This window comes from Octopus bimaculoides, chromosome 28, assembly GCF_046866305.1.
Source record: "Octopus bimaculoides isolate indiv1 chromosome 28, ASM4686630v1, whole genome shotgun sequence".
Taxonomy (NCBI): Eukaryota; Metazoa; Mollusca; class Cephalopoda; order Octopoda; family Octopodidae; genus Octopus; species Octopus bimaculoides.
In genome coordinates this window covers 25,489,454-25,501,953 of record NC_142955.1, presented here as the reverse complement: position 1 = coordinate 25,501,953, position 12,500 = coordinate 25,489,454, and the positions used below count along the sequence as shown (strand labels likewise).

Below are 12,500 nucleotides of genomic sequence, written 5' to 3'. Positions count from 1 at the left end.
GTATGTTATCTATGTCTGTATGTATGTCTTTTCTCTGTGTATCTGTGTGGGCGTATATGTATGTCTATCTGTGTATGTATATATGTGATGTATGTGAATGCTTGCTTGTGTGTGTATCTGTTAGTGTGTTGTGTGTGTGTGTTTTTGTGCTTGTGTATGCATATTTCTTATTTCTTTACTACCCACAAGGGGCTACACACAGAGGGGACAAACAAGGACAGACAAACGGATTAAGTCGATTATATCGACCCCGGTGCGTAACTGGTACTTGTTTAATCAACCCCGAAAGAATGAAAGGCAAAGTCGACCTCGGCGGAATTTGAACTCAGAACGTAGCGGCAGACGAAATACCGCTAAGCATTTCGCCCGGCGTGCTAACGTTTCCGCCAGCTCGCCGCCTTTCTATGTGTGTGCACAAGTCTGCATATGTATTTCCACGCCTGATTAACTGTACATTTATTCGTTTATCTACTTTTGTATTAACATATATGTATGTATTCACGTATACAGTGGAGACACCTGCCCAAGGTATTGTGCAGTGGAAATGAACCCAAGGCCATGTGGTTGAGAAGCGAGCTTCATAACTACACATCCACACTTGTGCTTTTCTTTTTACATCTGCTTTTACATGCTTGCATGGGTTGGCTGGGTCATTTGAGGCATTGTTTTACGGCTTGATGCTAACCCTGACTTGTTCTACAACTTTCACTTTCACTTCTTGTTTCAGGTGGTCAGCTGGTTGATGTGTTGCGAGAGGCACATCCATTTCCTTGTGACAAGGTCCTCCAGATATTCTTTCAGACATGTCGCGCAGTGCAGCACATGCACCGACAGAAACCTCCTATCATACACAGAGACCTCAAGGTAAGCCCGTTTTGGCTCTTTCCAATCCTTGTTGCCTTCACTTCCCTTTTATTTTTCCTCCCTTTCTTTTTCCCTCTTTCTCTCTCTCACTTTCTACCTGTCTCTTAACACACTCTCTCTCTCTCTCTCTCACTTGTTTGTTCTCTCTTTCTCTCATTCACTCACTACTTTGCTTATTTGCTCAACCCTCCTTTCTTTCTCACTCTCTCAGCTTTTTTGTCTCTTGTCCTGCCCTCTCTCAGCCCCCTTCCTTATTACATAAACCTTAACTCTCTCACTCTCACTTTCTATTTGTCTCTTAACACACTCTCTCTCTCTCTCACTTGTTTGTTCTCTCTTTCTCTCATTCACTCACTACTTTGCTTATTTGCTCAACCCTCCTTTCTTTCTCACTCTCTCAGCTTTTTTGTCTCTTGTCCTGCCCTCTCTCAGCCCCCTTCCTTATTACATAAACCTTAACTCTCTCTCTCACTCTCACTTTCTATCTGTCTCTTAACACACTCTCTCTCTCTCTCACTTGTTTGTTCTCTCTTTCTCTCATTCACTCACTACTTTGCTTATTTGCTCAACCCTCCTTTCTTTCTCACTCTCTCAGCTTTTTTGTCTCTTGTCCTGCCCTCTCTCAGCCCCCTTCCTTATTACATAAACCTTAACTCACTCTCCCACTCTCTCTCTCTCTCTATCTCATCCCTTCTCTTTTTTTCTCTCTTGGCTCTCCCCTCTCTTATAATTTGGATTTAGTACTTAACCAGAAGTTCATAGATTATTCAATTTCCCATCCTAATCACTCAAACACATGCCCAAATGGCCACGGGGGATGTCCATATTAACATCTTCTATAACACCTGATGATGTATGTATGTATGTATATATATATATATATATATATATATATATATATATATGAGGATAGCTGCCTGAAAAAGTGCCACACCCTAACAGTTGAGGGAACCCGTGGAAGAGGTAGGCCCAGGAAGACCTGGGCTGAGGTGGTGAGGCAAGACCTTCGTACATTGGGCCTCACCAAGGCGATGACTACTGACCGAGACCTTTGGAAATGTGCTGTGCGTGAGAAGACCCGGCAAGCCAAGTAAGATCGTTGCCAGTGCCCCTGGACTGGCTCTTGTGCGGGTGGCACATAAGATGCACCATTTTGAGCGTGGCCATTGCCAGTACCGCCTGACTGGCTCCCGTAGGATTTTCAAGCGAGATCGTTGCCAGTGCCCCTGGACTGGCTTGTGCGGGTGGCACATAAACGACACCATTTCGAGCGTGGCCGTTGCCAGTATCGCCTGACTGGCCTTCGTGCAGGTGACACGTAAAAGCACCTACTACACTCTCTGAGTGGTTGGCGTTAGGAAGGGCATCCAGCTGTAGAAACTCTGCCAAATTTAGATTGGAGCCTGGTGTTGCCATCCGGTTTCACCAGTCCTCAGTCAAATCGTCCAACCCATGCTAGCATGGAAAGCAGACGTTAAACGATGATGATGATGATGATATCTGTAAAAATATGTGACACTTATTCAGTAGCCATGATAAAACTCCGAATAAGTGTCACATATTTTTACAGATAAATTCCTCTGTTTGCATAATATCGAGGTCTCTTTCTTTCTTTTGTTGACCTTTCTATCAATATATATATATATATATATATATATATATATATATATATATACACACACATGCATATATATATAGTCATTTCAAATAAAAGAATGATAAAATTAATGGGCAACAAGAGGACATGCACAAGGAATGTATTAGTTTGACACTTGATAAAAAAAAGAGAGAGTTTGACATTTTCGAGTATAGCTCTTCATTGGAAAGGAGAAAGGGAAAACACATGTACGTGCCTGCACACGCACACACAGACAAACATACACACATGTATGTGTTCATATACATACATGTCTATGTATACACACGTACACACCTAAACACATTCGGAACTATACTGTACATCTGTGTAAACGTGTGTCTTGTGAAATGAAACCATCTGCATGAATAATAATAATAATAATAATTTTTGACATAAGGCCAGTAGTTTTCAAGGGGGTCATAAGTTGATCACACTGGCCCCCAGTGCTCAGCTGGTACTTATTTTATCAACCCTGAGAGGACGAAAGCTAAGTTCAGCTTTGGTGGAATTTGAAATCAGAAGCAACATTGAAGCTACAGCATAGAAGGATGAGGCTAGCTGGACACTGCATCAGACACACTGCTGAAACTGCCAACAAGCTAGTGCTCTGGCAACCAATGAAAGGAAGAACCAGGAGAGAAATGAAGAAGAGGGCCTATATCGACAACTTGCTGGAGGATTCTGGTATGGAAGGGGTACAGGGGCTGCAGACTATTATGGATGATCGAGATCGTCATCATCGTCGTCGTCGTTTAACGTCCGCTTTCCATGCTAGCATGGGTTGGACGATTTGACTGAGGACTGGTGAAACCAGATGGCTACACCAGGCTCCAATCTGATTTGGCAGAGTTTCTACAGCTGGATGCCCTTCCTAACGCCAACCCCCCCTGAGAGTGTAGCGGGTGCTTTTACATGCCACCGGCATGAAGGCCAGTCAGGAGGTACTATAGGGAAAATGTGTAGAAATAGTCATGGGTTAAATACAATAAGGGATTTGATGAGAGGGAGATTTGACTGTTGACTAGATAGCTCTTTTGCTGACTAATGTGGTCCCTAGTACACTAATAATAATGATGATGATGACAATGATTCATCAACAGGTGCTTGCGTAGTATACTTAAAATCAGATGGCCCGAACACGTAAGCAATATGGAGCTATGGCAAAGAACGAATCAAGTTTCGATTAGGGAGCAAATATTTAAGAAAAAGTGGAAGTGGATTGGTAGCACAATTAGAAAGGAGACACCAAATGCAGCATAAAGTACTTTACAGTGGAATCCGGATGGATATAGAAAGAGGAGTAGGCCTAAGAACTCGTGGCGTAGATCAACACAAAAGGAGCTAGAGAAAGGGGGACATTCATGGCAGAGTATAAGTAGAGAAGCGAGAAATTATGTGACATGGGATTTAATTATAAGTGGCCTATACTCAGCGTTGGAGGGTTATAGGCAAGAAAAAAGAAAAGAAAGATGATGATGATGATGATGACTCAGGTAATTTAGTTTTTTTTTTTAATTAATGAAAACACATGTTCTTTCTGTTGCAGGTGGAAAACTTGCTGATCAGTTCTAAAGGTTGTATAAAGCTTTGTGATTTTGGTAGCGCTACTATCAAGAGCCACAATCCTGACATTTCTTGGTCTGCAATTCAAAGAAGTCTGGTGGAAGATGAGGTGTGTATCAATCTGTTTGGTTATTTCAAGATCGGTAGGGTCACGGGCTAAATGCCTTGTGGTGGTTAGGGGTTTGGGTTCATCCCTTTTATATGGGTTCAAATCCTGTCCTGGTTTGATTTTTAGCTCCACTGCCCACTTTTTAGAAATAATTTCTGGGATTAATAATGTGAGTACTAACACCACTCAAACACAAATTTGTATACACACACACACGCCACACATACACACACACACATACACAACAACATGCACAAACATATGCACACCACATACACATACACACACAACACACACACCATGCGCGCACACATGCATAGCACATACACACCACGCACACACACACACATGCACACACACACACACATACATGCACAACATACCCATGCACAACACACATGCACACACACACACACACACGCCACGCACACATACGAGCATAACGCACACACACATACATGCACAACATACCCATGCACAACACACATGCACACGCACACACACACACACACAGCACACGCACACACACATACATGCACAACATACCCATGCACAACACACACATGCACACACACACACTCACACACACACACACACACACACACACCATACCCATCCATGTCTTATTCACTCCCACTCACACTGTCTCTTTCAAAGTTGATCCCACTAAAAAATAAAGGGGCGAATGGAAAGGAAGGACAAGGATGTTGATGATGATGATGATGATGATGAAGAGGAGGAGGAGGAGTAAGTGTAGCTGAATGGCTGAGAAATTTGCTTCACACTCATTAGGCCCTAGGCTTGAGCCTACAGTGTCGACCAGGCTAAACCCCACCCTCATTGTTTTCAATTAATCATGGATTATTTCATAGCTTCGAGGTTTGGATAATGTGATTGTATATTTTTATACTGACATTGTAGGGTATGTGTGAGAGACCAGAACTAACTAGTTTGAACATAAAAACCAACAGAATGCAAATATGGCCGGTTTAGATACTAATGAGTTAAAAATAGAATATAGCTAAAAATAAATTAACCCTTCATTATTCAGATTACTGTTGATTAGAATATTTAGACCAAGTTTAAATGTTAAAGAGTTAATCCTATAGCATTCAGATTATTGTATCAAATGTCATGCTTATTTATTTCAATTGTTTTGAATTAATCATGTATTATCTCGTAGCTTCATGATTTCTATGATGTGGTTGGCGCTTGTGCCAGTGGCACGTGAAAAAAAATTCGAGTGAGGTTGTTGCCAGTGCTGCTGGACTGGCTCCTGTGCAGGTGGCACATAAAAAGCACCACTTGAGCGTGGCCGATGCCAGTACTGCATAAAAGCACCCACTACACTCTTGGAGTGGTCAGGAAGGGCATCCAGCTGTAGAAGCTCTGCCAAATCAGATTGGAGCCTGGTGTAGCCATCTGGTTTGCCAGTCCTCAGTCAAATCATCCAACCCATACTAGCATGGAAGGCAGACGTTAAACGATGATGATGGTTGTTGATTTTATGGAATGACATTACAGGGAAGGTGGGAAAGGCTGGATCTGGAGGATTTGAACATAAAACAAGCAGAACATTTAGATCAGGTTTAAATGTTAAAGAATGCCAGAACTGCTTGACTGGCTAAAAGGCACCATTCGAGCGTGGCTGTTGCCAGTGTCGCCTGACTGGTGCCCGTACCAGTGGCACATAAAAGACACCCAGCCATTACATTCTTGAAGTGGTTGGCATTAGGAAGGGCATCTGGCTGTAGAAACCTCACCAGAACAGATTGGAGCCTGGCACAGCCTCCTGACTTGCCATTCCTCGGTCAAACCAAATCAACCCATGCCAGCATGGAAAGCGGATGTTAAAAGATGATGATAACCTTACAGCATCCAGGTTAGTCTGTCAAATGTGATGCTTATTTATTCACATTGTTTTCAATTAATTATGCATTATCTCGTAGCTTTGAGATTTTAATTTGATTGCTTATTTTTACAGTAACATAAATAAGCATTACATTTGACAGGATAATCTGAATGCGAAAGGACTAATCCTTACCACCACCACCACCACCTCCCCTTGCTTCTCCTTCTCTATTTGCAGAGATAATTAACCACCCCTCTTTCATATTTTCAGATCGCTAAAAATACCACCCCTATGTACCGTGCCCCTGAAATGCTAGATCTTTACCAGAACTTCCCAATCAATGAGGCTGGTGACATATGGGTAAGTACTTGTATTGTGTTATCTGGTTTCACTTTCACTATCAACTCAATGCTCACAAACATACTACACATCTTAGACATTCTATGCATATTTTATATCCTGTGCATACATCACATTCTATATATACATATATATATATATATATATATATATATATATAAATATTTCATATTCTATGTATACTTAACATTATATACATACTTCACATTTTACACACATTTCACGTTCTACACACATTTCACATTCTATGCACATTTCACATTCTACACACATTTCACATTCTATGCACATTTCGCATTCTACATAAGTTTCACATTCTACACACATTTCACATTCTGTGCACATTTCACATTCTACATAAGCTTCACATTCTACACACATTTCACATTCTACACACATTTCACATTCTACACAAGTTTCACATTCTACACACATTTCACATTCTATGCACATTTCACATTCTACATAAGTTTCACATTCTACACACATTTCACATTCTATGCACATTTCACATTCTACATAAATTTCACATTCTACACACATTTCACATTCTATGCACATTTCACATTCTACACACATTTCACATTCTACACTCATTTAAATACTGTAGGGTTAAATGATGATGACTGCTTCTGTTACTAATAATGTGTGTGTGTGTGTGTTCCAACTATGTTTTTACTGGACCCATCTCTGTACACATCCAACATACCCCATTTATCATTCTTTCGTTTCTGTTTCCAGGCCCTCGGATGTCTCCTGTTCCAGCTATGTTTCGCAGAACATCCATTTGAAGACTCAGCCAAGCTCAGAATACTCAACGCTAATTACTCAATTCCTGAATCGGACACCAAGTTTACCGTCTTTCATGACTTGATACGTAAGTAGTAGCAGGATTGTGGTGGTGGTGGTGGTGGTGGTGGTGGTAGCACTGGTAGAGACATTGGTGACATTGTAATGGGTATGGGGATGATAGTGGAGGTGGTGGTAGTAGTAGTAGTGATGGTGGTGGTGGTGGTGGTGGTGGTGGTGGTGATAGTAGCAATGGTGGTGTCAAGGCGTATGGCATAATGGTTAGGGTATTCGGCTCACAGTCGTGAGTTCAATTCCCAGCAATGAATTGTGTCCTTGAGCAAGACCCTTTATTTCATGTTACTCCACACCACTCAGCTGGCAAAAATTAATTGTACCTGTAATTCCAAAGGGCCAGCTTTGTCACCTTCTGTGCATCACACTGGATTTTACAAGTGTCTGTGGAGTGCTCAGCCACTTGCACGTTAATCTTACGAGCAGACTGTTCCGTTGATCAGATCACCTAGAACACTCATTGTCATAACCGACGGAATGCCAGCTTTTTTTTCGGTGTAGTAGAGATGGTATTGGTGCTGGTAGTAGCAGTGCTTGTAGTAGTTGTCGTGGATGTTGCCGTCATCATGTACCATATTCTTAGCGGTTCAGCAAAGTTATAGACTAAGTCTTCTTCTTCTTCTGCCCTTTTAAAGCCTAGCCAGGCTCATGGGCCCGATTTCCCGGTTTCTTTGGCGTATGTGTTCCCCCACCTCACTCCAGCTGGACGGGACGCCAGTCCATTGCAGCGTTACTCAAGAAACAGGAAGAAAGAGTGAGAGAAAGTTGGGGCAAAAGAGTACAACAGGGGTCGCCACCTAACCCCTGCTGGAGCCTCGTGGAGCTTTGTGTTTTCGCTCAATAAACACACACAACGCCTGGTCTGGGAATCGAAACTGCGATTGCCGACCGCGAGTCTGCTGCCCTAACCACTGGGCCATTGCACCTCCACTATAGACTAAGTACTAGGCTTAAAAAATAAAGTCCTGAGGTTGTTTGATTCAGCTAAAAAAGCACTTCAAGGTGGTGCTCCAGCATGGCCACAGTCAGACGACTAAAACAGATGAAGGAATAAAAGAAGAATAGAATACAATTTAAAAATATGGGATCGTGTGTATCTGTGGAAACCTTTAAGAAAATTCCTCTCCCTTTGTCTTCTTTCGTAGGCTCTATGCTTCAAATCGACCCACGCCAACGTCCGAACATCAACAGCATCATTGACCGGCTACAGGAGATTGCTGTGGCACGTGATGTTGACCTGAAGGGTCACTTGAACCTCACAAACGGAGTGAATTCACAGCGTGAGTATTAAACCCTTTAGCATTCAGATTGTTTTGTCATATGTAATACTTACTTAAATTTGTTTTGAATTAATCCTGGTTTTATCTCCCAGCGTTAAGATTTCAATGATGTGATTATATTTTGAATGACATTGTCAGATAGATGTAAGAGGCCAGATCTGACCCCTTCGAACATAAAACAGGCAAAATATCTAGGCCGGATATGACAAGTTTGAATACTAAATGGTTAATCAAGCTACATAGAAAATGCTGTGGAGGCACATGGCTCAGTGATTAGGCTGTTGGACTCCTGATCATAAGATTGTGGTTTCAATTCCTGGACCGGTTGATACATTGTGTCCTTGAGCAAAACACTTCATTTTACTCATTCAATTTGTTTTGAATTAATCATGCTTTATCTCCAAGCATTAAGATTTTGAATGACATTGTTGGGTAGGTTTGAGAGGCCAGATCTGACCACTTTGAACATAAAACGGGTAGCAAATTTAGGCTGGATAATGGTCACTTTAAATTCTAAAGAGTTAAACGACTTACATAGAAAATGCTGTGGAGGCACGTGGCTTAGAGGTCAGGGTGTTGGACTTTTGGTCATAAGATTGTGGTTTCAATTCCTGGACCGGGCGATGCATTGTGTCCTTCAGCAAAATACTTCATTTCATGTTGTTCCTGTCCAGATTTTCTACTGCTGGATGCCCATTTTGTCATCAACCCTCATCTGTTTCCAAGCAAGGTAATATTTAGACATGCATGACCAGACATGTTTTTATGGAAGATTGGAAATGATGGACACTGCTTGAAAGGAGACAGTAACAAACATACAAGCACTCACCCACTCACACGTGTATGATAGGGCTTCTTATTTCTGTATTGCCCTCAAGGGGCTAAACACAGAGGGGACAAACAAGGACAGACAAAGGGATTAAGTCGATTACACCGACCCCAGTGTGTAACTGGTACTTAATTTATCGAGCCCGAAAGGATGAAAGGCAAAGTCGACCATGGCGGAATTTGAACTCAGAACATAACGGCAGACGAAATACCGCTAAGTATTTCGCCCGGTGTGCTAACGTTTCTGCCAGCTCGCCACCTTTTTTTTTTTCTTTTTCCGTGAAAGATTCTTTTAGTTTCTATCTACCAAATCCACTCACAAAGCTTTAGTCAGCTAGTGGCTGTAGTAGAAGACATGATCTCAAGGTGCCACCCACTGGAACTAAACTGAAGACCATGGGGTTGGGAAGCAATTTTCTTACCACTCTCTGAGTGGTTGGCGTTAGGAAGGGCATCCAGCTGTAGAAACTCTGCCAAATTTAGATTGGAGCCTGGTGTTGCCATCCGGTTTCACCAGTCCTCAGTCAAATCGTCCAACCCATGCTAGCATGGAAAGCAGACGTTAAACGATGATGATGATGATGATGATGATGATGACAGCCACACCTGTAGGTTTTCCTGTAAGGAAAACAAAAATATTTTGCAAAAATGTATTTACCTATTTAATTATCTAATTCTCTTATTTATTAAATTATTTTATTTGTTCGTTTTTTTTTTTGGCAGCCTCTGCTCCAGCTGACCAACACCTGAACCTAAACACACCTCCACCACGACCACCACCACCGTCACCTTCACCGGCAGCAGCGCGGCCCCCATCACCACAGCCTCCATCGTCCCAGTACACACACCCGTCTGAGATGAACCAGTCCTCGTACCCAGCCTCCGGAGCCAGTCAGCTGTTCAGCTCCCTCAAAGGGGCTGGCGGCAGCCTGTTCAAGAACATAAAAGATGCGTCGTCGAAGGTGATGGAAACTGTATCCGCGTAAGTCCTTTCTCTCTGTTGTCCTTGTGATTTAGGGTGAATCTCCAATTAGGGGTATGAACTGGTGAAGTGATGGGAACGTGGGTAGGGTATGTATTTGGGTTTTTTTTTAATGTTAGAAAGCCTGTATTTAATTTTATAGGGGCCACATCTTGGCTGGGTTTAGACAGTGATCCTCTAGACCCAAAGGTTTCAGAGACCCCTATCATTTTGCTACTTCAAAACGAGAGAAATAAAGTGGGCCCCATTAAATCTTGGAGCACCAAACAGTTTCAAGAAACCACAAAATTTAAAAGGGCCTTGGTAAATTCAGATATGCTTTAGTTAAATTAAGGGGGTTTTTAAATCTAAAAGGGCCCAATAAATTAAAAGGGGACTCAGTAATTTTTTATAGAATTGTATTGGAAATGCATGGCTTAGTGGTTAGAGTGTTGGACTCATGATTGTAAGATTGTGGTTTCAATTCCTGGACTGGGCGATGCGTTGTGTTCTTGAGCAAAACACTTCATTTCACGTTGCTCCAGTCCACTCAGCTGGCAGAAATGGTTAATCCTGCGACGGATTGGCGTCCCATCGAGGGGACAAAATATATATCCGCCATGGAAACTGGGAAACTAACCCTATGAGTCTATCTGACCCTGGAAGGATCTCATTGGATTGGGGAAAAAAAAAAAATTTGAATTTGTAAAAATATTATAAGTTATTTGATTGTTGAAATCGTGATGGCACCACCTTTCGAGCGTGATCATTGCCAGCGTCGCCTTACTGGCACTTGTGCCGCAGCTTTGTGTTCCTGGCACGTAGAAGGTCATTCGAGCGAGGTCATTGCCAGTGCCGCTGGACTGGCTCCTGTGCCGGTGGCACGTAAAATACACCATCACTCACATACACGCACATATGCACACACACATATATGAAACATACACAGATTTACACATATATACATTACATACATACTACCAAACACACACACACACACACACACACTCACATATACACACACATATGCACACATATATACACACACACACATATGCACACACACACATAGGAGCACTCTGTCGGTTATGACAACGAGGGTCCCAGCTGATCCGATCAACAGAACAGCTTGCTTGTGAAATTAACATGCAAGTGGCTGAGTATTCCACAGACACGTGTACTCCTAACGTAGTTCACAGGGAGATTCAGCATGACACAAAGTGTGAAACAAGGCTGGCCCCTTTGAAATACGGGTACTACTCAATTTTGCCAGCTGAGTGGACTGGAGCAACGTGAAATAAAGTGTCTTGCTTAAGGACACAACACGTCACCGGGAATTGAACTCACGACCTCACACACATGCATATACACATGTACACATGCACATATACACACATATATATATACATATACACATGACCAAAATGTCGGATCATGTTTTTTTAGGTTTGATCATTGTTTCACTGACCTTCGACCTTTGATCCTTTCAATGTTTTGTCTCTCTTTGAACAGAAAAGTGGTTGAAGTTGTTAATGAGAGGTAGGTTGTCCGACCACAGGTTCAATTCTCACTGACATATTTGACTAACACTGGATTTCAGACTCTTTTTAGAATATTTTTTTTTTTAACATTCAATTAACATTTTCTATTATAAAATTGTATACAATACTCAAATAGTGTGTAGCTTTAAACTAAATCCACTATTGGCAGGGCCCTAGTTTGGGAAATCTATGGTTTTGAGGTGTGAGGAGCATCTTTTAGCCAGTATTGGTCCCAGGACTATTTTGACCCAGAGTAGCAGCACCTGTTAGGGTACCACCTATAGGTTAATTAGCATATTAGGGCTTACCTGTCTATGCATGGGGAAATTGGATCCAGCAGACTCTGCGGGATAAATCTTCATGGTTCAGTGACCGGAAAGGAAGTCAGCTGTAGCAATGCGTTGTGGAGTGCAGAGAGGAAGATGAGGCGGGTGGGACCTCTTGGTCATCTGCTACACCCATCTACGTGTCCAGTTGTCTTGACCTGGTCCTGACGGTGAAGTAGAGGGTCATCGATGGGAAAGAGAGGGGTGAGATTGAAAGTCTGCAACTGTTCTTCAATTTAACCAAAGTCACTGAGGTACTACTGTACATATAAAGCCAATAGGGTGTTATTTGAGGAAGTCTTGGCTGTTATTT

At 42.2% G+C, this 12,500-nt stretch overlaps 1 protein-coding gene across 17 annotated transcripts in view; it reads left to right on the top strand.

The window, feature by feature from the left end:
- The window catches only part of LOC106876583 (cyclin-G-associated kinase-like), a 105,508-nt gene that overhangs the window by 63,694 nt on the left and 29,314 nt on the right, over positions 1-12,500 (top strand). For 9 of the 17 annotated variants that reach the window (XM_089344711.1, XM_089344710.1, XM_089344706.1 and 6 more), the window contains 6 exons: positions 728-864; positions 4,050-4,175; positions 6,298-6,387; positions 7,129-7,264; positions 8,397-8,531; positions 10,083-10,341. In XM_089344711.1, the coding sequence (XP_089200837.1) occupies positions 728-864; positions 4,050-4,175; positions 6,298-6,387; positions 7,129-7,264; positions 8,397-8,531; positions 10,083-10,341 (883 nt within the window). Of the gene's footprint in view, positions 1-727; positions 865-4,049; positions 4,176-6,297; positions 6,388-7,128; positions 7,265-8,396; positions 8,532-10,082; positions 10,342-11,766; positions 11,860-12,500 lie in introns of all 17 variants that reach the window. The other 8 variants (XM_089344707.1, XM_089344704.1, XM_089344703.1 and 5 more) reach the window with 2 other exon arrangements.